This window comes from Pleurodeles waltl, chromosome 10 (assembly GCF_031143425.1).
Source record: "Pleurodeles waltl isolate 20211129_DDA chromosome 10, aPleWal1.hap1.20221129, whole genome shotgun sequence".
NCBI classification, from domain to species: Eukaryota; Metazoa; Chordata; class Amphibia; order Caudata; family Salamandridae; genus Pleurodeles; species Pleurodeles waltl.
In genome coordinates, this window is record NC_090449.1 from 225,373,205 (window position 1) to 225,400,567 (window position 27,363).

The window sequence follows — 27,363 nt, forward strand, 5'->3', positions numbered from 1 at the left end:
TGGAACCAGTCGTTCCTAACTCGTGCCCGTCCTAAACTTGAAGACGCGCATCCTAGGAATACACAGACCACTGGTCCAGCGCTAAATGACGTTTTTGTCTGCTGCTGTAACCAGGACGTAACCTACCCCGGTCCGTGGTTCCCGAAGTGGATCATGCTACTAGGTACCCTGAAGCAATTCCCCTTAGGTCCACTACTGCCCCTGCAGTAGTCAAAGCACTCATTGGTATCTTTACCAGAGTGGGATTTCCTAAGGAGGTGGTTTCTGACAGAGGTACCAACTTCATGTCAGCATACCTGAAACACATGTGGAATGAGTGTGGGGTGACTTACAAATTCACCACACCATACCATCCACAAACCAATGGTCTTGTTGAGAGGTTTAACAAGACATTGAAGGGCATGATCATGGGGCTCCCTGAAAAGCTCAAACGTAGATGGGATGTCCTCTTGCCATGTCTGCTTTTTGCCTACAGAGAGGTGCCTCAGAAGAGAGTAGGGTTTTCCCCCTTTGAACTTCTGTTTGGCCATCCTGTAAGGGGACCACTAGCTCTTGTGAAAGAAGGCTGGGAGAGACCTCTTCATGAGCCTAAGCAAGATATAGTGGACTATGTACTAGGCCTACGTTCCAGGATGGCAGAGTACATGGAAAAGGCAAGTAAAAACCTTGAGGCCAGCCAACAACTCCTGAAGATGTGGTATGACCAGAAGGCTGCTATGGTTGAATTTCAGCCAGAGCAGAAGGGCTGGGTTCTGGAGCCTGTGGCTCCCAGGGCACTTCAGGACAGATGGAGTGCCCTTACCCAGTGCTAGAGAGAAAGAGTCAGGTCACCTACCTGGTAGACCTAGGCACTAGCAGGACCCCCAAAAGGGTGATCCATGTGAACCGCCTCAAACTCTTTCATGACAGGGCAGATGTAAACATGTTAATGGTTACAGATGAGGAAGCGGAGAGTGAACCTCTCCCTGATGATCTCTCCACTGACCCTAAAGATGGCTCAGTAGATGGAGTGATCTATTCAGACACCCTCTCTGGCCAACAGCAAGATGACTGTAGGAAAGTCTTACAACAGTTTGCTGAGCTCTTTTCCCTAACCCCTGGTCAGACACGCCTGTATACCCATGATGTGGACACAGGAGACAACATGCCTGTCAAAAACAACATTTTTAGACAGTCTGACCAAGTTAAGGAAAGCATCAAAGTGGAAGTCCACAAGATGCTAGAATTGGGAGTCATTGAGCACTCTGACAGTCCCTCGGCTAGCCCAGTGGTCTTAGTCCCCAAACCTCACACAAAAGATGGTAAGAGAGAGATGAGGTTTTGTGTGGACTACAGAGGGCTTAATTCTGTCACCAAGACAGATGCCCATCCCATTCCAAGGGCAGATAAGTTAATTGATAAATTGATAAATTGGGTGCTGCCAAATACGTACCTTTGACTTGACAGGAGGGTACTGGCAAATAAAAATGGCACCAGGAGCAAAAAAAAAGACAGCATTCTCTACACCTTCTGGGCACTATCAGTTTACTGTAATGCCCTTTGGCTTAAAGAATGTCCCTGCCACCTTCCAAAGGTTGGTGAATCAAGTCCTTGCTGGCTTGGAATCCTTTAGTGCAGCTTATCTTGATAATATTGCTGTCTTTAGCTCCAGCTCGCAGGATCACCTGGTCCACCTGGATAAGGTTTTGCAGGCTTTGCAAGCAGCAAGCCTCTCTGTCAAGGCATCCAAATGTCAGATAGGGCAGGGTACTGTGGTTTACTTGGGACACCTTGTAGGTGGAGGCCAAGTTCAGCCACTCCAACCCAAGATCCAGACTATTCTGGACTGGGTAGCTCCAAAATCCCAGACTCCAGTCAGGGCATTCCTTGGCTTCACTGGTTACTATAGGAGGTTTGAGAGGGATATGGATCCATAGTGACACCCCTCACAGAACTTACCCCTAAGAAAATGCCCAAGAAGGTAAACTGGACTGTAGAATGCCAACAGGCCTTTGACACCCTGAAACAAGCTATGTGCACAGCACCAGTTCTCAAAGCTCCAGATTACTCCAAGCAGTTCATTGTGCAGACAGATGCCTCTGAACATGGGATAGGGGCAGTTCTGTCCCAAACAAATGATGATGGCCTTGACCAGCCTGTTGCTTTCATTAGCAGGAGGTTACTCCCCAGGGAGCAGCGTTGGAGTGCCATTGAGAGGGAGGCCTTTGCTGTGGTCTGGTCCCTGAAGAAGCTGAGACCATACCTCTTTGGTACTCACTTTGTAGTTCAGACTGACCACAGACCTCTCAGATGGCTAATGCAAATGAAAAGTGAAAATCCTAAACTGTTGAGGTGGTCCATCTCCCTACAGGGAATGGACTTTATAGTGGAACACAGACCTGGGACTGCCCATGCCAATGCAGATGGCCTTTCCAGGTTCTTCCACTTAGAAAATGAAGACTCTCTTGGGAAAGGTTAGTATCATCCTCTTACGTTGGGGGGGGGGGGGGGACTTTGTGTAAGGAAATGCCTCCTTGGCATGGTTACCCCCTGACTTTTTGCCTTTGCTGATGCCAAGTAACGATTTGAAAGTGTGCTGGGACCCTGCTAACCAGGCCCCAGCACCGGTGTTCTTTCCCTAAACTGTACCTTTGTCTCCACAATTGGCCCAACCCTGGCACTCCGGTAAGTCCCTTGTAACTGGTACCCCTGGTACCAAGGACCCTGATCCCAGGGAAGGTCTCTAAGGGCTGCAGCATGTCTTATGCCACCCTAGGGACCCCTCACTCAGCACATACACACTGCTTGCCAGCTTGTGTGTACTGGTGGGGAAAAAATGACTAAGTCGACATGGCACTCCCCTCAGAGTGCCATGCCAACCACACACTGCCTGTGGCATAGGTAAGTCAGTCACCCCTCTAGCAGGCCTTACAGCCCTAAGGCAGGGTGCACTATACCACAGGTGAGGGCATATGTGCATGAGCACTATGCCCCTACAGTGTCTAAGCAAAACCTTAGACATTGTAAGTGCAGGGTAGCCATAAGAGTATATGGTCTGGGAGTCTGTCAAACACGAACTCCTCAGCACCATAATGGCTACACTGAAATGCACACTGATGCCAGTGTGCACTTTATTGTAAAAATACACCCAGAGGGCATCTTAGAGATGCCCCCTGAAAACCTACCAGACTTACAGTGTGGGCTTGTTTTTGCCAGCCTGCCACATACCTGACATGTTGCTGGCCACATGGGGAGAGTGCCTTTGTCACTCTGTGGCCAGGAACAAAGCCTGTACTGGGTGGAGGTGCTTCTCACCTCCCCCTGCAGGAACTGTAACACCTGGTGGTGAGCCTCAAAGGCTCACCCCATTTGTTACAGCGCCACAGGGCATCCCAGCTAGTGGAGATGCCCGCCCCTCCGGCCACTGCCCCCACTTTTGTCGGCAAGGCTGGAGGAGATAATGAGGAAAACAAGGAGGAGTCACTCCCCAGTCAGGACAGCCCCGAAGGTGTCCTGAGCTGAGGTGACTCTTACTTTTAGAAATCGTCCATCTTGCAGAAGGAGGATTCCCCCAATAGGATTAGGGATGTGCCCCCCTCCCCACAGGGAGGAAGAACAAAGAGGGTGTAGCCACCCTCAAGGACAGTAGCCATTGGCTACAGCCCTCCCAGACCTAAACACACCCCTAAATTCAGTATTTAGGGGCTCCCAGAACTGAGGAAGATAGATTCCTGCAACCTAAAGAAGAAGAAGGACTGCTGACCTGAAGCCCTGCAGTGAAGACGGAGACGACAACTGATTTGGCCCCAGCCCCACCGGCCTGTCTCCCTACTTCAAAGAAAACTGCAACAGCGACGCATCCAACAGGACAGGGTCCAGCGACCTCTGAAGCCTCAGAGGACTACCCTGCATCTAAAGGGCCAATAAGCTCCAGAGAACAGCGGCCCTGTTCAAGAAACTGCAACTTTCTGCAACACAGAAGCAACTTTAAAGACCACACGTTTCCCGCCGGTAGCGTGAGACTTTCCACTCTGCACCCGACGCCACCGGCTCGACCTGCGGAAAACTACACTACAGGGAGGACTCCCCGGCGACAGCGAGCCCGTGATTCGCCAGAGTTGACCACCCTGAGCCCACACAGCGATGCCTGCAGAGGAAATCCAGAGGCTCCCCTTGTCCGCGACTGCCTGCTACAAGGAACCAGACGCCTGGAACCAGCACTGCACCCGCAGCCCCCAGGACCTGAAGGAACCGAACTCCAGTGCAGGAGCGACCCCCAGGCGACCCTCTGTCTAGCCCAGGTGGTGGCTACCCCGAGGAGCCCCCCGTGCCTGCCTGCATCGTTGAAGAGACCCCCGGGTCTCCCCACTGAATCCTATCTGAAACCCGACGGCTGTTTGCACTCTGCACCCGGCTGCCCCTGTGCCGCTGAGGGTGTACTTTCTGTGCCTGCTTGTGTCCCCCCCGGTGCCTTACAAAACCCCCCTGGTCTGCCCTCCGAGGACGCGGGTACTTACCTGCTGGCAGACTGGAACCGGGGCACCCCTATTTCCATTGAAGCCTATGTGTTTTGGGCACCACTTTGACCTCTGCACCTGACCGGCCCTGAGCTGCTGGTGTGGTAACTTTGGGGTTGCCTTGAACCCCCAACGGTGGGCTACCTTGGACCCAACTTTGAACCCTGCAAGTGTTTTACTTACCTGTGAACTTAACCTTTACTTACCTCCTCCAGGAACTGTTGATTTTTGCAGTGTCCACTTTTAAAATAGCTTATTGCCATTTTTGTCAAAACTGTACATGTATTGTGATTATTCAAAGTTCGTAGAATACCGGAGTGAAATACCTTTAATTTGAAGTATTATTTGTAAATCTTGAACCTGTAGTTCTTAAAATAAACTAAGAAAATATATTTTTCTACATAAAAACCTATTGGCCTGGAGTAAGTCTTTGAGGTTGTGTTCCTCATTTATTGCCTGTGTGTGTACAACAAATGCTTAACACTACCCTCTGATAAGCCTACTGCTCGACCACACTACCACAAAATAGGGCATTAGAATTATCTCTTTTTGCCACTATCTTACCTCTAAGGGGAACTCTTGGACTCTGTGCACACTATTTCTTACTTTGAAATAGTATATACACAGAGCCAACTTCCTCCAAATCCTCCCTCCAAATGGACAAGCATGGTCTTGCAGAATCACACTAGGAGGACTTGGGCGCTGTGGAAGAGGGGGACTGGGTGGTGGCTGACCTCTGGCTAGACCCACTGGGTCTGAAGGTACCACGACTGCATCCTCACAGTGGATGCAGAGATGATGGAGGATGGTGGCTGACTTGTGGGTGGTGTGGTACCTCATCCCTCCCAAAGTCTCAGAAGGGGTGAAAGGTAGACTGCTGATCGCAAGCAGGCACCGAGAGGCCCAACGATCTGGACGTAGCTTGAGAGTTCTTGAACTGCTCAAGCGCAGAGTCTGCCTTTCCTCCAAATAGCCACGAGCCATCAAGGGGCATGTCCATAAGGTTTGCCTGGAAATCCCCTGAAAAGGCAAATATACAGAGCCAGGCGTGGCGCTGAAGGGCAACATCACAAAATAAAATGATCGATGGAGTTTTGAAACTTTTCAAACATTCACCCCCAGACACAGATCTGGGTTTAATCCATTGTTATTTTGCTTGCCACATCACCCCAGTTTGGACCCAGCTATATGCAAATCGGTCTCGACCCTGCTGCCTATGAGAGCAGTCCAGCCCAAACTGCCAAGCCAGGTCTCCCTGGACAGGACTCAAGCATCCTGGGACCAGTTTCAGGGTATCACCCTTCATCATCGAGGCTAGCTTGAGTCCAGTGGCGCAGCAAGCAAGGGACCCACGCCTGGGCATACCCTAGCCACTTAGGACGCACAAGGCAATATCACAAAATAAAATGATGGACAGAATGTTTAAACTTTTCAAACACTCACCCCGAGTCACAGAACTGGGTTTAATCCATTGTTATTTTGCTTGTCACGACACCCCAGTTTGGACCCAGCTATATGCAAATAAGTCTTGACCCTGCTCCCTATGGGAGCAGTCCAGCCTGAACTGCGTTGAAGGACCACTGTCGATGAAATCGCCCAACACAGCAAGTTGGTCATGTCCAAACCACACCGTATCGTAAACTTGGCTGCATCTCTCCGATCTTTTACAGCTTCAGTGAGTGTGTCCCGCATGCCCTCAGGGACCTGGGGCAGCAAGCGTGCCAATGTATCTCACAAAGTATGGGAAAAATGACCCAACAGGCATAAAGTATTTATGAACCTCAATGCAAGGCTGGAGGAAGAAAACATTTTCTATCCAAGCTGGTCCAGCCTCTTCGATTCCCTATCCAGGGGAGCGTAAGGGAAGTCACCATGGGAAGTGGAGACCTGGACTACCAAGCTCTCCAGGGTGGGGTATTGGGTGAGGAAACTAGGATTGTTTAGGATTGGTCTATGGCGGCGGCCGATAGTCCTATTAACAGGAGCCCCTGTGCTGGGTTTGGACCACGTCTCCAGCAGGACATCAGTGAGTTCTTCACTGAACGGTAACATTTGCCCTGATGTGGAAATCCCGGCTGAAGCACCTCAGTCAGGAGGTTAGTCCTGACTGGCACTGTAGGCAAACCTAGGCCCAAGACCTCAGCTGCACTATGAACCACCATAGCATATGAAGCTCCCTACTATGTAGCTACAGTAGGAGGTGAGAACATGCCACTTACTGCGGCAGATCGGGTGGGAAAATTAGGTAAAACAGGGAGGAGTGACCACTGCACCTAGGACCACCCCTACGGTGTCCAGAGCTGAAGTGACCCCCCCCTCCCTGCAGAATCCTCCATCTTGTTTTAGAGGGTAGGCACCAATAGGATTAGGAATGTGCCCCACTCCCCAAAAGAGTGGGCACAGGAAGGATGTAGCCACCCTTAGGAGCAGTACCCATTGGCTACTGCCCTCTGACCCCTGTAACACCCCTAAACCTAGTATTTAGGGGCTCCCCTGAACCTCACTCACCAGACTCCTGGTGACCTCAAGAAGAAAGGAGAACTGCTAAGCCGACCCCAGCAGTGAAGACTCCAGACAACACAGGACTTGGCACCAGCCCTACATCCCTGTCTGCAGCTTCATAGTCCCCTGCTCCAAGAAGGAGACGTGTCCTGCAGGACAAGCTACCTCTACAAACCCCCAAAAGACTGCCTTCCCAGGAGAGGACAATGCACTCTCAAGGACAGGGGCCCTGTCCAAAAGAAATCACGAAAAGGACTCCAGAACCACTTTAGATCCGTGAGCCCTGCCCACTCTGCACCAGACTCCCACAGCCCGAGTCCAGGTGGCCCACCGATCCAGAGAAGGTCCCCAGGCGATTCCGACCTAGAGTCAATCCTGGGCTGACCCCTCCTGGTCAACATGATGACTCCTGCAGCCTGAATCCAGAGGATCCCCCTGACCACGACCAGATACAAAGATATTCCTGATGCCTAAAGGTACCCTTGCATCTGCAGCCCCCCGTCCTTGGGGAATCTGACCAGCGGTCCAGCAACATCCAGCAGGTACCACTCCTTCCTGTCCAGCCTTTGTTTTTCCAGAACCGACCCCCTAGACCCAGTCTGCAGGCGATTCTGACCATGTGTCCATCCCGGGTTGACCCCTCCTGGCCAACACGCCGCCTGCAGCATAAACCTCGAGGACCCGCCTGACTGCGAGTGAACCGGACGAAGATACCTAACGCCCAAAGGTACCCTGGACCCACAGCCACCCGTCCCGGAGGAATCCAACCACCAGTCCAGCAACGTTCAGCAGGCGGTCCCCCTCCTTGTCCAGGCTGTGGTTTCCCGGAACAGACCCCCTGGACCCGGCCTGCAGCCTCTCTGTGACCCCCAGGGTTACCTCACTGAAAAGCATTGTGCGCCCGATGTTGTGTTTGCACCCTACACCTGACACCTGGCACCCTGTGCCGTTGAGGGTGAAATAGTATCATCTACTTTAGCCACTGTTAAGCCTCTGGGGAACACCTGGACTCTGTGCACACCACAACTCATATTGGTATAGTATATACAGAGCCAGCTTTCTACATTGGTGGATCAGCGGTGGGGACTACGACTTTTCATTTTCTGGACTACTCAGCCAATATCTGATCACCCAACTAAGTTCCAAAATTGGCTTCAGATTCAATTGATTTTTTTATTGACATTTTTTTCTAAATTTTTGAAGCCCTTGCTTAAGTCCCCTTTAGCATTTCTTTTTTAGATTTAAAAGTTACTATAGTTAGGGGTACGTATCTAGAAATACCCAACCTGAGCAGCTCAGAGGACATGGTTGTGGAGCTCAACCTCAACCCTTACCTCCATCTTGGGATGAGACAGTTAAAGTCCCTCTGAAGACAAACTTGGCAGGGTATTCAAAGGAACACCCTATTGAGGAGGAAGACCTCCCCTCAGATGGGGAAGAAGTTAGGGATCAGGATGAACTCTGCCCTCCTAACTTAACTAGGGAGGACAGGGTCCAAGTGCCCCCAACTCTAAGAAGAGTACTCACAGGATCTGGGTCTCCCACAGGGTTGTCCAATTCCTCAGGAAACACTGAGAGCAGTCTCAATGAAGAGAACCTCCGTTTAGCAAGGAAGCCAAAAGATTAGCTCTGAAGAGACAGCTCCTGGCTATAGAAAGGGAGAGATCAGAAATGGGCTTAGCAACCATTAATGGTGGCAGCAATTTAATTCTAAGGGACTTAGAGCAATCTGACACCCCTAAAGTCCCCAAAGGGAATGTTCCCATGTATGAGGAAGGTGATGATATCGCCAAGTGTTTCACAGCCTTTGAGGGGGCCTGTGGAACCAGAAAATGGAAAGTGTCTCACTAGGAAGCTCTCCTTTTCGAACCTTTCAATGACAAGTGTACGTGTCGCCGTCTCACACTTACTGGTGCAGAATCATATGACCACATGAAGGCTACTCTTATTGAGGGCTTTGGATTCACCACTGAGGAGTACAGAATTAGGTTCAGGTCTCACAAAACCTCGAGCCAATCCTGGGTTGATTTTGTAGATTACTCAGTGAAAGCAATAGATGGTTGGGTAACTGGAAATTAAGAACATGGCTGTGATGGGCTTTATAACTTGTTTATGGAAGAAGACATTTTAAATAACTGCTTCAATGACAAGTTGCATCAATATCTGGTCTGGTAGACCTAGGTCCAATTTGTCCCCAAGAATTGAGGGAAAAAAGCAGACCACTGGGTAAAGACTAAGGTGACCAAGAACTCCACTGGGGGTTACCAAAAGAAAGGGGTTACGAAGCCTCCCCGAGGTAAAGGTGGTGGAACACCTAAGGATAAAATTAAAGAGTCTTCTAAAGGCACCCAGAAACCTGAGCTTGAGGGTGGCCCGACCCATGTTTACAATCTTCATACAAGGGTAAAAACATTGATCCCATAAAAAGGCCTAGCGTTTCAACTGTAGGCAAAATGGACACTAAACTGGGGGCTTGGCCTGTCCCAAAAAGAATCCCCTTAGTACTGCACCAGCTAACACTGGTTTAACCAGTCTCCAGGTGGGTTCAACAGTGTGCTCAGAGCAAATCAGGATTCACACTGAAGCTACTTTAGTTTTTGAGGGAGGGGTAGATGTTGCCACTCGAAAGCATCCCTTGAATAATGGGACTATGGTAAAAGCCCTCAGGTGTACAGGTGTCAGTGTCACCATGGCGACAGAAACAACGGTTTCTTCAGGACAGTATCTGACTGGACAAACCTATCCAGTCACCAATGCTGACAATGTAACTAAGGTCCATCCCATGGCTATGACCACCTTAGGATGGGGAGGGGTTACTGGCCTGAAACAGGTTGTGGTCTCTTCTGCAATCCCAGTTGAATGTCTGCTAGGGAATGATCTGGAGTCCTCAGCCTGGGCTGAGGTAGAACTCAAAACCCAGGCAGTAATGCTGGGAATCCCTGAGATGGTGTGTGTGTATGTGACGATTAGAGCACAGAGCTGAGCACAGGGTGAAAAAGAAGTGTTGGGGCCTGGAATTATGGCCCAACTTTCCACAAGAAAGGGCAAGAAGACTGTGGGACCAGCTTCTGTACAAAAAGAAGCAGAAGACTTCTCTTCTCAGGAAGAAATCTTAACATCCTCTGAGGGAACTGAGTCCATGGAGCTTGATCCTTTTAAGGTAGAGCGTTTGGGCCCAGGGGCACCCTCTAAGGACCAGCTGACCAGCTACCAGGGACAGAGAACACGTCCCACTCCTGAAGGCCTGAGGCAGCTGCACAGGAAAAGGGAGATGTCAGTGGCTCCCACAGGGTCTATTAGGAGGAAGGACTCCTGTACACGGAGGCCAGTAACCCCAATCCTGGTGCAAACATGAGAGTGGTAGTGCCTCAGGAGTTTAGGGAATTCATCCTTACTTTAGCACATGACATCCCCTAGCTGGGTATCTGGGCCAAACTAAAACATCGAATAGGCTAGTCGACCATTTCTATTGGCCCAACCGGTCTCAAAAGGTGAAGTTTTGCAGCTCCTGTGTCACCTGCCAAGCCAGTGGTAAGGCAGGTGGCCACCCAAAGGCCTCCCTAATTCCAATGCCAGTGGTTGGGGTTCCCTTTGAAAGGATTGGTGTAGACATAGTGGGTCCACCCCCAGTGTCAGGCAACCAATACATACTGGTAGTAGTGGATCATGCTACCAGGAATCCTGAAGCAATTTCCCTTTGGTCTACTACAGCTCCTACAGTAGCAAATGCCCTTTTTGGTATCTTTACGGGATAGGGTTTCCTAAGGAGGCGGTTTCTGACATAACTGCCAACTTCACGTCAGCTTACCTAAAACACATGTAGAATGAGTGAGGGGTGACATATAAGTTCACCACACCATACCATCCACAAACCAATGGACTTGTTGAAAGGTTCAATAAAACATTGAAGGGCATGATCATGGGGCTCCCTGAAAAACTGAAAAGGAGATGGGATGCCCTCCTGCCATGCTTGCTTTTCAGCTACAGAGGTGCCTCAGAAGGGAGTAGAGGTTTCCCCCGTTGATCTTCTGTGTGGCCACCCTGTTAGGGGACCACTTGCACTTCTGAAGGAGGATTGGGAGGGACATCTCCACGAGCCAAAGCATGTGGTTGACTATATGCTTGGCCTCCGCTCAAGGATGGAAGAGTACATGGAAAACACATCCAAAAAGGCAATGGAATGACCAAAAGGCTGCACTGGTAGAGTTCAAACCAACCAGGGTTGAGTCACCAGGATCTTGCTGGTCCTCCACAGCTCTGCAAAACCTCCAACAGCTTCTTTTGTATTTGCCAGTGCTTGTTTGTGGTACTCATGACCACTGACCTATCTGCAATCCGGCAACTGTCAAGTGACTGCTCATAGGCGACTTCTGAAACTCCTCTGCTGATCCTTGAACCCACAGCTGGACTTCATCCATCCTCGTTGATCCGGCTCTTCAGCTACAGAAGGATAGGGATTGGCCCCTGCCCCACCAGGACACTCCTGTGCAGAATGGACTCTGTCCCCTTCTTTTGCAGATCCTCCTCACCAGGAATCCACACCTCGGTTCCACTGATCCAGTCCTGCTTCTGCATTCTCCAACCAAAACGTTCCTATGTTAGCCTATACCTGGTAACTTACCTCTCTGCAGCTGGGCATCTTCTAGGTGCTTACCTTTTGGGGTTCCATTCTCCCCCAACCTTCATCTAACTACTTCATACATTCTGATGGGGGACACCTGTAGGAAGCTAGCCTGGTGTGTGGTGGACACCTAGGGTGTTTGCATCTTATACCATGTCCAGGGAACCCTATTAGTGAATTAAGCCAATGTCTAGGAAGCTAAGGCTCTCTAGTGGTAGCTGTGGTGAGCAGCAAAGACTTATCTAGGAGTGTAAAGCACTTGCAATACCACAGCAGTCACACAGCAACTTATCACACCTGGAGGGAACACACAGTGTTTTGCAAAATAAAGGAACTTTATTATATTAACACTGAACTAGATACTTATAGGCAGTCCCCCAACTGGAGGTAACTACACACTATAATACACAGTAATTACTAGGAATTACCATATAGGAATAACAAGCATTGGAAAGAATTAGTGAAAAATAGTTAGGGCTCTGCAGGAGGGGCCAAAGCACATACTAAAATAGTGAAATGCGAAGTGAGGTTCCCCCACCCAAGGATGTGGAGTAGTTAGAGGGGAGGTAGGAAAACTCGGGACCCCAAGAGGTGATTACCTACATGACGCCCAGCAACCAGGAGAGCAGAGTTAAGTACTTTGTCCTCCCAAAGACTAAAAAAGGGAACTTGGAAAGAAGAAGATTGCAAGACCAGGACCAGTCCAGTGGAATCCAACTGTGGATTCTGGAAGAAGAGGACCTAAAAAAACAAAAGGGGGCAGAGTCCAGTCCACACAGGAGTGTCGAGACAGGGCCACTACCCACCCTTCTGTGGATGAAGATCCAGTTTGATGGGGGAAGAAGATCAGCTGTGGAGCACAGGACCTGCAGAGAGTTCTTTGGAGTCATGAAGATGATGTCCCACGCCGGTCACCGGGTCGCAGATGGTTAGTGGTCAGGAGGACAACCAACAAGCCTTGGCAAATACAAGGTGAAGCAAAAGAAGATTTGCAGGAAAGAAGAGGACCATCAATGACTAGGGGACTCGACCATTGAGGGGAGTCCGGGCTGACCCTCAGCAGTTGGGAGAGCCAGCAGAAGCATTCGCAGCCCCCAAAGGCAACCCACTGGAAGCAGGAACAGTAAGCTGCAGTGAGGCCCACTCAGTACACCTGGAAAGGAGTCCCACATCACTGAAGCAGCAGAGGAGAGACTGTCCTTGCAAGGATGAAGTGCTGGAGGTCACAGCTACTCGGGCCTGAAGATCCCTTGGAGCAGGAGTCAACAAGCCTTGGCTGCAAGCCTTGGCTGCAAGCCTTGGCTGCTGCAAGAGTTGCAGTGCACAGGGGTACCGTCCTGCAAGGAGAGGCAAGGTTTCATCTTCTCCCAAGTTGGACAGCAGGTAGAGAGACCACTCAAACCTACCATCTGTTTTGGAGATTCTTCCTGGAGCCAGATGGCAGAAATCGCAGCAATTGGTCGTTGTTGCCTTCGGTGCCTGCGGATGCAAGAGTGTGATTCCTTCACTCCAAGGGAGAGATTCCAGAGGATACACAGCCATGGAAATGTTAAAGTTGCTAGAAGAAGCCGGAGAAAGGGTGCTGCAAGACGAGGTTGTTTCAGGAGTTGGAGACTTGTTTGGTTACTGAAGAGTCCAGCAGCAGTTCAGGTGCCCAGGAACAGAAGAGGTCATTGCAGAGGAGTCCTGGTGGAGTCATGCATGCTGAATCTGGAGACCTACTCGCAAGGGAGTCCCTAAATAGCCCTAAATAGCCCCAACACAGGGCTTGGTCACTCTGCAGGATGACCACCTAATCAGAGGGGGCCACTGATGTAAGTCACCTCTCCTGACCAACCAGATGCTCCCCGGGGCCTCTGCACAGCTTGTTGTCAAGATGGCAGAGTCAAGTGGCCACCTGGAGGAGCTCTGAGCACCACCCCTGGGGTAGTGATGGACACAGGAGCAGTCACTCCCATTTCCTTTGTGTGCTTTCGCGTCAGAGCAGGGACCAGGGGTCTCTAGTCTGGTGCAAACCGGATTATTCAAGGAGGGCTCCAAATGTACCCTTTAAAGCAAACAGGTGGCATGGGGAAGCTACCCCTCACCAGCCATGTAACACCTATTTACAAAGGAGAGGATGTTGCCTCCCTCTACCACAGGAAATCCTTTTTTCTGCATTCCCCTGCTTGAGTTGGTCAAGCAGCAGGAGGGCAGAAACCTCTTTGAGGGGCCGCAGCAGCTTGGGCTGCCCACAAACCCTGAAAGACTGGTAGAAGCAATACTGGGGTGGAGGGGGGGGTGGGGGGGTCATTCAAGGAGCCCCCTGAGTGCATAGAATCACGCCACCATTCTGGAATTAGTATTGGGATATGATTCCGACATGTTTGACAGCAAAACATGCCTAGGTTCAGAGTTACCATTAGGTAGCTGGACCACAGCTAGGTAACCTGTGGCCAGTAAACCGGTAAAATGGCTTTCCTGCACTTACGAAGTCCAGTGCACTGGAACTGGAGTTTGCAGGGGCACCTCTGCTCATGCAGGGGTGCCTCATGCACAGGAACCTTCACCCTGCACTTTGGGTTAGGAGGGCCTACCTTAGGTTTGACTTATAGTGGCCTGGTGCAGTGATCAACAGTAAAAGGGTGCAAGCACCCTTCCACGCAGGCTGCAATGGCAGGCCTGCAGACACATTTTGCATGGGCTTCCATGGGTGGCATAATACATGCTGCAGCCCATGGGGAACCCCTGGTGCCCCAATGCCCCAATGCCCTGGGTTGCCCCCCCCCGGGCTGTAAGCTACAGAGGTGATTTACCTATGCCATAGGCAGTGTTTTGTGGGCATGGCACTGTGAGGGCGATGCCATGTTGACTGCCTTTTTCTCCCCACCAACACACACAATCTGCAAATGGCAGTGTGCATGTGTTAGGTGAGGGGTCCCCTAGGGTGGCACAACACATGCTCCCAGACCATATACTCTTTATGGCTACCCTGCACTTACAATGACTAAGAATTGGCTTAGACACTGTAGGGGCATAGTATCTTGCAGCTATGCCCTCACCTGTGATAATAAAAGAAACAGGCTGGTCAAGGCCATCATCATCGGTTTGGGATAGAACTGCTCCTATCCCATGTTTAGAGGCATCAGTCTGCACAATGAATTGCTTAGAATAATCTGGAGCTTTCAAAACTGGTGCTGAGTACATAGCTTCTTTCAGGGTGTCAAATGTCTTGACATTCCAAGGTCTAGTTAACTTTTCTGGGCATTTTCTTGGAGGTGAGTTCTGTGAGGGGTGTCACTATGGAACCATATCCCTTCACAAACCTCCTACAGTAGCCTATTAAGCTTGGAATGCCCTGAATTGAGTCTGGGTTTTTGGAGCTTCTCAGTCTAGAACAGTCTGGATCTTGGGTTGTAATGGCTGCACTTGGCCTCCACCTACAAGGTGGCCCAAGTAAACCACTGTACCCTGCCCTATCTGCCATTTGGATGCCTTGACAGAGAGGCCTGCTGCTTGCAGGACCTGCAAAACCTTCTTGAGGTGGACCAGATGATCATGAAAGGTTGGAGCAAAGGACAGCAATACCATCTAGATATGGTGCACTAAAGGACTCCAAGCCAGCAAGGACTTAATTCACCAACCTTCGGAAGGTGGCAGGGGCATTCTTTAAGCCAAAGGGCATAACTGATAATCCCTATCAGGTGTAGAGAATGCTGTCTTTGCTCCAGGTGCAATATTGATTTGCCAGTACCCTGCTGTCAAGTCAAAGGTACTTAAGAATTTGGCTCCACCTAATTTTCAATCAGTTCATCTGCCCTTGGTATGGGGTGAGCATCTGTCCTGGAGACAGAGTTGAGCCCTCTGTAGTCCACACAAAACCTCATCCCTTTCTTTCTATCCTTGGTGTGAGGTTTGGGGACCAAGACCACTGGGCTAGCCCAGGGACTGTCAGTGTTCCATCACTCCCAATTCCAGCATCTTGTGGACTTCCACTTAGATGCTTTCCTTGAATTGGTCAGACTTTATGAATATTTTAATCTTGACAGGTAAACTGTCTCCTGTGTCCACATCATGGGTACACAAGTGTGCCTGACCAGGGGTCAAAGAAAAGAGCTCAGCAAACTGCTGAAGGACTTCCCTCCAGTCAGCTTGCTGTTGGCCAGAGAGGGTGTCTGAGTAGACAACTCCATCTACTGAGCCATCTGTAGGGTCAGTTGAGAGGTTTACTCTCTGTTTCCTGATCCTCATCAGTAACCATCAGCATGGTTAAGTCTGCCCTATCATTGTAGAGTTTGAGGCAGTTAACATGGATCACCCTCTCTGGTGTCCTGCTAGTGCCCAGGTCCACTAAGTAAGTGACCTGACTCTTCTTTTCTAGCACTGGGTAAGGGCCACTCCATCTGTCCTGGAGTACCCTGGGAGCCATAGGCTCCCAAACCCAGAATTTCTGCCCTGGCTGAAACTCAACCATAGTAGCCTTGTGGTCATACCACAACCTCTGGAGTTGTGGGCTGGCCTCAAGGTTTTTGCTTGCCTTTTCCATGTACTCTGCCATCCTGGAGCAGAGGCCTAGTACACAGTCCACTATGCTTAGGCTCATGGAGAGGTCTCTCCGAGCTTTCTTTCAGAAGTGCCAGTGGTCGCCTTACAGGATGGCCAAACAGAAGCTCGAAGGGGGAAAACCCTACTCCCTTCTGTGGCACCTCTCTGTAGGTGAAAAGCAGGCATGGCAAGAGGACATCCCATCTCCTTTTGAGTTTTTCAGGGAGCTCCATGATCATTCCCTTCAATGTTTTTTTCAACCTTTCTAACAGACCATTGGTTTGTGGATGGTATGGTGTGGTGAACTTATAAGTCACCCCACACACATTCTACATGTTTTAGGTAAGCTGACATGAAGTTGGTACCTCTGTCAGAAACCACCTCCTTAGGAAATCCCACTCTGGTAAAAAATACATACGAGTGCTTTGGGTACTACAGGGGCAGTAGTGGACCTAAGGGAAATTGCCTCAGGGTACCTGGTAGCATGATCCACTACTACCAGTATTTACTGGTTCCCTGATGCTGTGGGAGGTTCAAGTGGACCCATTATGTCCACTCCCACTCTCTTAAAGGGGTCCCCCACCACTGGAAGTGGAATGGGGGTGGGGGGAGCTTTGGGCAGCCACCTGTCTTGCCACTTGCTTGACAGGTGACACAGGAGCTGCAAAACTCCTTAACCTTCTGGGACATATTGGGCCAATAGAAATGGTTGACTAATCTCTCCCAAGTCTTGGTTTGTCCAAATGCCCAGCAAGGGGAATATCATGGGCTAAGGTCAGAATTAACTCCCTTAACTCCTGAGGCACTACCACTCTCCTAGTGGCACCTGGTTTGGGATCTCTTGCCTCAGTGTAAAGGGGTCCATCTTCCCAATAGACCCTGTAGGTTCCACTGACATTACCTTTTTCTTGCTCAGCTGCTTGCTGTCTTGGCCTTCAAGAGTGGGACAACTCTTTTGTTACTGACACAGCTGTTCCCTTGAGGGCCCCCCTGGGCCCAAGAGCTCTATCTGATAAGGCTACAGATCCATGTACTCAGTTCCCTCAGGGGATAGAACATCTTCCTGAGAAGAGAGGTTCTGTTTCTTTTGCTGTGAAGAAGCTGGTTCCCCTCAGTCTTCTTTCCTTTTCTCTTGGAAGGTTGGGCCATTATTCCAGACTCCAACACTTCTTTTTCACCCTGTGCTCTGCATTGTGCTCTAGTCTTGACACACACCAGTTCAGGGATACCCAGCATGGCTCTTGAGTTCTACCTCAGTCCATGCTCAGGACTCCAGATTCTTCCCTAGCAAACACTCTACTGGGATTGCAGAGGAGACTACCATCTGTTTCAGGCCAGTGACCCATCGCCATTCTAAAGTTACCACTACCATGAAATGGACTAATTTGATTGTCAGCATTTGTGACTGGATATGTCTGTCCAGCCAGGTACTGTCCTGGGGAAACCAGTTTGTCTGTCACCATGGTGACACTGGAATCTACATCCCCCAGGGCTTCTACTCTATTCCCATTTATCAAGAGCTGCAGCCTGTATTTTTGCATGTTAAGTGGCCAGGCAGCAAGTGTGGCTAAATGCAGCCCACCTTCTGAGACTAAAGTAGCTTCAATGTGAACCCAGATTTTCTCTGGGCACACTGTTGATCCCACATGGAGACTGGCTATTCCAGTACTAACCGGAGGAGTTGTTGTGGGACTTTTCTTGGGACAGGCTATGTCTCCAGTTTGGTGTCCATGCTGTCTACAGCTGTGACACTGGGCCTTCTTGGGATCAAAGTTTTTACCCTTATACCCATTTGTGGACTGTGAAGCGGCTCGGGTCCACCCTCCTGAGCAGGTTTTTGGGGCCCTGTAGAAGACTCTTTGTTTTTGTCCTTGGATGTCTCACCACCCTTCCCCTGGGGAGGCTTTGTGACCTTTTTATTTTGGTCACCCCCTGTGGAAGTCTTGGTTACCCTTGTCTTGACACAGTGGTCTGCCTTCTTTGCCAATTCTTGGTGAGAAATAGCACCTAGGTCTACCAGATGTTGATGCAGTTTGTCATTGAAGCAATTACTTAACAGATGTTCTTTCATAAATAAATTATACAGCCCATAATAATCACGTACACCACTGCCAGTTATCCAACCATCTTGTGTTTTGACTGAAGTCAACAAAATGAACCCAGGTCTGGCTCGAGGTTTTTTGAGCCCTCCTGAACCTAATCCTGTACTCCTCAGTTGAGAATCCGAAGCCCTCAATCAGGGTAGCCTTCATGAGGTCATAGGATTCTGCATCCTTACCAGAGAGCATGAGGAGTCTATCCCTACACTTTCCAGTGAACATTTCCCAAAAGAGAGCTCCTCAGTGATATCTGCTTACTTTTCTGGTTGCACAAGCCCTCTCAAAAGCGGTGAACAATTTGGTGGTGTCATCACCTTCTTCATATTTAGTTACAATCCCTTTGGGGATTTTTAGGATGTCAGTATTCTCTCTGGCCCTATTTAAGTTGCTGCCACCACTGATGGGAGCTAAGCCCATCTCTTGCCTTTCCCTTTCTATGGCTAGGAGCTGTCTCTACAAAGCCAATCTTTTGGCCACCCTGGCTAACAGGAGGTCATCTTCATCATTGAGGCTGTCCTCAATGCTTCCAGGGCTGTTGGACTCCCCTGTGGGAGAAGCAGCATCTCTGACTATCACTTGTGGAGTCAGGGTTGGAGGAACCCTGGTCTCCCTAACTAGGAGTGGAGGGGGGAAATTGTCCTCCACTTCACTAGCTTCCTCCTCTATAAGGGTATCTTCAGAGGGGTTGTCTCTTGCAAACTCTGCCAACTTGAACCCCCAACGGCAGGCTGCCTATGCCCAGGAGACTGAGCTTGTAAGTGCTTTACTTACCTGAGAAACTACCTATTACTTACCTCCCTCAGGAACTGTTGATTTTTGCACTGTGTCCACTTTTAAAATAGCGTATTGCCATTTTTGCAAAAACTGTGTACATTACTGTTTTAATTCAAAGTTCCATACTTACCTGTGTGAAGTACCTTACAATTTATGTACTTATCTAATTTCTGAATCTTGTGGTTCTAAAATAAATTAAGACAATTATATTTTTCTATATAAAAACCTATTGGCCTGGAGTTAAGTCTTTGAGTGTGTGTTCTCATTTATTGCCTGTGTGTGTACAACAAATGCTTAACACTACCCTCTGATAAGCCTACTGCTTGACCACACTACCACAAAATTAGAGCATTAGTATTATCTAATGTTGCCACTATCAACCTCTAAGGGGAATCCTTGAACTCAGTATATACTATCTCAAAGTGAGATAGTGTGCACAGAGCCAACTTCCTACAGGAGGTTAGTCCTGATGGTCATCAATGGCAAATCAATGTCAAGGACCCCAGCTGCTTTTTTCACCATCATGGAAGAGGAAGCTCCTTTCTCCATATACACGGTAGGGGTAGAAAGCATGCCAGTACCTGGAGAAGTATCCAATCCACTGCCTTCATCCAAGTCTGAACGCCAGTCCATGCACTACTGGAGCTGGTATTCCCCTTCCTCACTGTAATCTAGCTCATATAAAAGGTGTAGGAGGCTGGCTTAGTATATGGTGTACACCTATAGGTGAGGCACCCTGTACCGAGTTCAGGCAATCCTTAGTTATAGTGTAAGTGTTCCAGATAACCAAAGCTCTCAAAGGGTAGCTGTGGAGAGCAGCTAAGGCTCATCAGGGAAAGTGCAAAGCAATTGCAAATATCACATAGGTCAGTCAGTGATACACACAAGAAAGAACCACACACCAGTGTTAGAAAAATAATGTATTATTTATTAAAACAAAGGCACTAAACTAACTTTGGTGTATCTCTTAACTGGAGATATACACTCACAAAAATAATGAGAAACAGCTAAGCAAAGGCATAAATAACATGGGCCCCTATGGGAAAGTCAAACCATATACTAAAAAAATGGGATGTGAAAGTTACTACCAATCAAGACTACCACCCAAGGACCTTTAGGACCGGGGAAGCACTAAAACACCAAAGGTAAGTAGCTAGGAGTCCCCAAGAACCCTTATGTATAGATGTTACCCCGGGTCAGTATCCACAGGATAACATGGGGATGTCAAAGTTAGAGTTTTCATGTTCCAGGACAAGACCCCAGGGAAACCCGCTGGGACAAGAGAGGTTCAAGAGTGTCCTTATCCGTGGATACCCAGAGAAGTGGCGTACCTACACCAGGGAGCCCAGGTGCATAGGGGTTAAGTCATGTTGGAACCTTGCTTTGAAGTCAATTGAGACCTCGGTTGTCCAGTTGCTGTTGCGACCAGTGGATCAGGTCAGTGGAACCGAGGTGTGGATTCCAGATGAAGAGGACCTAAGGAAAAAGGGACAGAGTCCAGACCCCCCGGAGATGCCCATAGGGTGCAGGAGGGCAATGCCCCCCCTTCTTGAAGATGCGTTCCTGAGGGACGGTTGTAAGGGAAGTGCAGCTGTGCTGTCCAGGTGATGCAGGAAGACCCCAGAAGTCGTCCACGAGCTGTCCCACGCCGGTCATGGAACTGCAGGGTTGGTGTCAGTGGTCAGCACGGCCAACAAGAAGCCTTGGGAAATGCAAGAAAGCGCTGCATGAAGTGTTGCAGGATTTGGGGGACCAGCAAGGTGTAAGGGACTCAACCCTGTACCTCAACGTTAATCTGGTGGATGCTCCCAGGGGCCTCTGCCCATCTTATTTCCAAGATAGCAGAATCAAGTGGCCACCTGGAAGAGCTCTGGGGGTGGTCATTCCCTTGTCCTTTGTGTGGTTTTGCACCAGTGTGGGAGCCGAGGGCTCCGGCAGTGGAGTAAGCTAGTTTGTTCCTTCAAAGCAGTCTGGTAGGGCTCAGGAGCGTCCACACCCTTGGTCTGCCTTCCCATGCCCGAGCTAGGCTGAGCAGCAGGAGGGCAGAACAGCGTGTCGGGTCAGCGGCAGCAGTGGCTTGCATGCAAAACCGGAAAGGCTGCACAGGCAGATTGGGGGGATCCTCTAAGGAACCCTCACAGTACATGGTATCATGCAACTAACACTGGAATGGGTGTAGTTGACATGTTTGATACCAAACATGACTAGGTTTGGTGAAGACATTAGGTAGTTGGACATCTGGTGATAACCAGTGTCCACTACATAACTTAAAATGGCTTCTCTGCACTTAGAAAGCCCAGAAAATGGGGTCTGGAGGCTGTAGGAGTACTTCTGCTCATGCAGGGGGGCCCTCACACTTAGAACTAGGTACCCTGCCCTTGGGCTGAAGGACCTCCCTTAGGGGTGACTTACAGGATCAGAGTGCAGTGAACATGATATAAGGTGAACCCTATATCTGGGGTGAAAGGTGCATGTACCATTTCACACAAGCTACAATGGCAAGCCTGTAGTCACAGTTTGCATGGGCCCCCATGGGTGGCATAATACAGGCTGCAGCCCAAGGGGAACCCCTGGTGTACCAATGCCCTGGGTACCCAAGTCACAGATGTAAGGAAATGCCTCCTTGGCATGGTTACCCCCTGACTTTTTGCCTTTGCTGATGCCAAGTTATGATTTGAAGTGTGCTGAGGCCTGCTAACCAGGCCCCAGCACCAGTGTTCTTTCCCTAAAACTGTACCTTTGTCTCCACAATTGGCACACCCTGGCATCCAGACAAGTCCCTTGTAACTGGTACCCCTGGTACCAAGGGCCCTGATGCCAGGGAAGGTCTCTAAGGGCTGCAGCATGTCTTATGCCACCCTGGGGACCCCTCACTCAGCACACAGCACTCATTTCAAGTGTTGCCATTTGGCCTCATACTGTTAGAAGTCAAATGATGCAATGTAGGGTGATCACCTTGAAATAATCTGATGGAGCGGTTCAGTGCTCCTAAATCTAGTCTTGGTCTTAAATTCTTATTCTTTTCAGGAATAAGGAAGTACACAGAGAATGATGATTTTCCTTTTTGATTCATAAGCACTACCTCAATAGCCCCCTTGTAGGAGTGCCTGCACTACTACTATGAAAATTATTGGAGGGTCCTTGTTGATTTTGTGGGGAAAGGTGGGAGATAGGAATGAGCGGTGAAGTGGAAGATTTGGAGACGTAGTTAGAAACTCCACACAGTAGCTGTGAGCAATGGTGTATAAAACTCGTTAATCTGAAGTCATCTCAGATTGGAGGTAGAATTACAGTTTTTTTTAACCAATGGGTGTAAAAAGACTGGTGATAAAGGAGGACTCATCACTGTTTGGTAGCAAAGGTACATTAAACCTTGAGCCCCTTTGCTTTTGCCTCACTTGTTTCCTCCCAAGACTCCTCTGGCTATACTGTCCTCATCAACCTAACATTTGCCCTTACAGGAAGGACGGATGCTGCTCATAGGGTTGACTAGTGGTACCAGGACCCTCTTCTGGAGAGAACCCTATTTGCATATTGCGAAATCCTGACGTGGACTGCAGATTCTACAGGACTACCTGTGCCCCAAATAGGTGCTTTCCCTTCAAATGGCAGGCATAATAGGTGCTAATATAAATCAAGACAAAAACGGGAAATGTGCAGCCCTGAATGTCATCGTAGCAATACCCTTGTGTTTATTTGCCTCATGGCAGTGTCCACAGCAACTAGCTGTTGGAAGCCCGTCTGGTGTGTGGTGGGTACCTAAGGTACTTACACCTTATACCAGGTCCAGGTATCCCCTAGCAGTGAAGTGTAGGCAGTGTCTAGAAGCCAGGCTCTCTGGTGGTAGCTGTGGATGAGCAGCCAAGGCTTATCTAGGAGACATGAAAAGCTCATGCGAAACCACTGTAGTCACACAACACTTACACACATGAAAGAAAAGACTCTATTGTACAAAAATAAAGGTACTTTATTTTTGGTCACACAATACCACAAAGTACTAAAAGGGCAACCCTCCCACAGGAGGTAAGTGATACACTTATTATATACACTAGTAAACAGTAATAGAAAATGTTAGAAAACAGTGCAAATGTGTATAACCAATAGTGACCCTAGTGGGAGCCCAAATCATATACTAAAAAAAGGAATGCAAACACAGGACCCCAGCTAGGTAAGTGGAATGTGTAGAGGGGAGCTGGGAGTACTACAAAACCACAGAGGTAAGTAACAGTACACCCCAGCGACCAGGAAAGCAGAAATAAATCACTGGAATTTTCCTCAAACTACCCAAAAGGAAAGAACACAAAAAAACAAGACACCCAGACAAGACTACAAGAAACCAGCAGTGGATTCCAGGAGAGGAAGACCTGTGGAGAGAGGGGACAAGTCCAATAGTGTCAGTGGAGTCCAGGAGGAGTAGGGCCCACCCAGCTGTACTTGCAGGAGTTGGTCGACAGTGATGAAGAACAGTTCAGTACTGCAGCCCTGGAGCTGGAGAAGAGTTCCTGAGGGATGCAGAAGATGTCCAGTGCTTGAGTGAAGATTGCAGATGGGTGTCGGTGCAGGAATTCCACCAACAAGCCTTGGCAAAGGCAAATTCACGGTGAGTGGAAAAGTGGTACTGGCAGGGACAAGAAAGGCCCAGGAGGACTCAACCCAGGAGGGGAGTCAGAGGGGCTCCTCAGCGACAGCCCACAGGAGCAAAGGCAGCACCCACAGGACGGGGCCCAGAAGTTGCAGAAGGAGCCCCAGCGCTACAGAAAGGGGATCCCACACCGCAGGAGAACCACAGAGGCCTGTGCGTCACATGAAGGAGCGCTGAGGGCTGGAGCTGCACGTAGCCTGAAGTTCCTGTGGAGGAGATGCAAAAAAGCCTTGGCAGCTGCAAAAGATGCAGTGCACAGGGGTACAGTCCTGCGTGGGAAGGCAAGGGCTTACCCTCCACCAAAGTGGGACAGCTGGGAGAGAGGACTACTCTCGACTACCACTCGTGATGCAGGATCCATGTAGCGCATGATGAGAGGAGATCCATGCAGCTGGTCGTCGTTGCAGTAGGAGTCCACAGATGCAGGGGAGTGACTGCTTCACTCCAAGGGAGATTCCTTCTTCCTTTTCATGCAGACTGAAGACTTGCCGCCCTCAGAGGATGCACAGCTGGGGAAATGTTGCAGAAGCTGGAAGGACCCGTGGAAACAATCTTTCAAGAAAAGTCTTCTTCGTGGAGGCAGAGGGTGGGTTCTAGGAGGGTCCAGTTGCGGTTCCAGTGGCTAGAAGTCGAAGTCGAGGTTGCAGAAGAGTCATGCTGGAATCTTGCAACCCAAATCTGAAGACCCACACAACAGACCCTAATTAGCCCTGAAATGGGAATTGGTCACCTAGCCAGGTGACCACCTATAAAGAGGGGGCTCTGACGTCACCTGCCTGGCCACTCAGATGCTCCCAGAGGTCCCTGCCATCCTTGGATTCAAGATGGCAGAATCCAGGGGCCTATGGAGGAGCTCTGAGCACTACCCGCTCTGAGCACTACCCCTGGGGGTGGTGATGGACGGGGAGGGATCACTCCCCTTTCCATTCTCAGGTTTTGCACCAGAGCCGGGATTGGAGGTCCCTGAATCGGTGTAGACTGGTTTATGCACGGAGGGCACCAAATGTGCCTTTCAAAGCATACCAGTGGCTTGGGGAGGCTACCCCTCCCAAGCCATGTAACACCTATTTCCAAAGGGAGAGGGTGTTACCTCCTTCTCCCAAAGGAAATCCTTTGTTCTGCCTTCCTGGGCTTGATCAGAACAAGCAGCAGGAGGGCAGAAACCGGTCTGAGGGGTGGCAGCAGCCTAGGCTGCCTGGAAAACCCTAGAAAACTGGTAGTCGCAATGCTGGGGGTCCTCTACGGAACCCACAGAGTGCATGGAATCATACTTCCAATACTGGCACCAGTATTAGGGTGTGATTCCAACATGTTTGATACCAAACATGCCTAGGTTCGGAGTTACCATTATGTAACTGGACATAGGTAATGACCTATGTCCAGTACACATTTAAAATGGCATCCCCGCACTCACGAAGTCCATGAAAATGGCACTGGAGTTCATGGGGTCACCTCTGCTAGTGCAGGAGTGCCCTCACACACAAGTACTTGCACCCTGCCCTCAGGGCTAGGAGGACCTGCCATAGGGGTGACTTATAGTGACCTGGTGCACTGACTTATGGCGAAAAGGAGTGCATGCACCCTTTCACGCAGGCTGCGATGGCAGGCCTGCAGAACACTTTACATGGGCTCCCAATGGGTGGCATAATACATGATGCAGCCCCTGTGGATCCCCTGGTACCCCAATGCCCTGGGTACCTATGTACCATATACTACGCACTTACATGGGGGTTATAGTATGCCAGATGTGGGGTGAAAATGGTTACCAAGTTAGGAGGGAAAGCGCATAATCACTGGAACCCTACTAACTAGGACCTCAGTCAAACACACTGACAATAGGCAGAAAATTAGGGGGGGGAGAAGATAACCATCGCAAGAAAGAGGGTACTTTCCTACGCTAGCGCACATAAAATAGTAGCTCTGGAGGTTAATTCCCCGTATCAGTATACTTAACCCTTGAAAGGTATTACATTAGTTCTCAGATCTCTTCCCACTGAGGTCTATCTTATCTTGAAAGAATGGCCACTCAGTTAGGAATGTGCCATTACATACTTCTTTCCTTAACAACACATTTAACTGCCACATCAACTTTTTTGCTGTCTATGTTTGGTGGAGGATTACTCCCTGCCCCTTTCACCAATGCCTGTTTACCTGGTCTTAAAAAAATCGGATATTGCTGGTATGATACCAACCATGGAATAAAACCTTCACGTTCAAGTAGGGTGGGCCAACTTCAGAAGCCACACACAATAAGCTGAAGAGTTGGGTCACGCTCCATGCTCAACACAGGCATATGCAACAAACTACTCAAGTCATTACAGGATGACATCCAAGCCCCCGTCAGAGAGGTGTAGCATTCCCTCAACACTAATTCCAAATAAGCACCACAAACTGCAATCACAACTGTCTCATTTCAAGATGTCCTAGTGTCCTAGATTAAAGAAACTGCTCCATGATCACACAAAGCTATACAACATGTCACCTCTGTGCATTTTATAGAGACCGGCTTACAATGTGTCACCATGCTATGTGCTCCTATGAGTGGCCTTACACCAACTTTAATTTTTAATTTTGGTACAGTACAAACTCTATTAACAGTTGCTAAAAAGCTCACATAATAAAGATCCTAGTTTACCTTATTGGGAACTGTTGGAGACAGGATCCCAAGACTAAACAGAAATAAACATTTATTGCTTCACATCTCTTCAAACAATTATAATCATTACGTTACAAAAGGTTTTACTAACTATTTTTCTTAAGGTGTTTCAGTGAACAGGTGCAATTTATTACACAATCTTGCAGTGGGATATAGAAAGTACTATAATTTACTACAATGATCCACGTATGTGTCTCTTTGGCACACTCAAGGAAGAAACCAGTTTGCTACGTATGGCTAAAAAGCTGATTTTACAAACCTGCTTAAATGGCATCCAACTATTTCCAGGGTTTGCAGGATTTGAAGGGTTACGTAGTTTTTCTAGAGCATTTTCAATTGCATCACCATAGTTGTCCTGAAACCATTTTTCATGGGGAGTTTCTGCTGCAGCAGTGGTAATGCTACATACATGTTCCAAAGCAAACACAATGGGTTTCATTAGTGCTGTGTGTTTCTCACGCATTATGGCAATCTTCTCTTCTCTAAGAAAAAAAGAAACAAGGGTCTGATATTTCATCCAAATATAAAGTGCTACCTTTTGTAAGTGATTTAGTAATCAGAAATAAGAAATGATCCAATGCATACTTGCGAAGAGTGGTGTTATTTTGCACTCGCTTCACTTCATCTTCCAGTTGCTGGATTCGTCTAAGCACGTACATGTGTTGTTGCAAAAGGACTCCCAACCAAAGTTCATCCCAAAGAACAGTGACCCTCCGCAGCTCAGCAACCAACATTTGAACCTACATAAAAGGAGAGACAATTTACCAGACACATTCTCACTGATTAATCCGCAATTACAAATATGCTTCATAAGAGGAAACTTAGAAATTTCTTCTACAATAGTAAGCAGACTCAAATGAGTGGAGTCACTAGCTAAGAGTAAGGGTCCTGATCACGTCTTGCTAAGCAAAGTAAGTTCTGATATGCTGCTCTGCAGACAGGACATGCTGTGTGTCAGGAGAATAATGGATATATCATTGTATTTGAAAACGCTGCAGCATGTGTTGTGCCACCCTAAGAGACCCCTCACCTAACACATGTACACTGCC

At 49.0% G+C, this 27,363-nt stretch overlaps 1 protein-coding gene across 2 annotated transcripts in view; it reads right to left on the reverse strand.

The window, feature by feature from the left end:
- SMG1 (SMG1 nonsense mediated mRNA decay associated PI3K related kinase) overlaps positions 1-27,363 on the reverse strand; it is a 1,401,298-nt gene that overhangs the window by 566,911 nt on the left and 807,024 nt on the right. For both annotated transcript variants that reach the window (XM_069210224.1, XM_069210223.1), the window contains 2 exons: positions 26,900-27,054; positions 26,574-26,796 (listed from right to left, as the gene is read on the reverse strand). In XM_069210224.1, the coding sequence (XP_069066325.1) occupies positions 26,574-26,796; positions 26,900-27,054 (378 nt within the window). The remainder of the gene's footprint in view (positions 1-26,573; positions 26,797-26,899; positions 27,055-27,363) is intronic.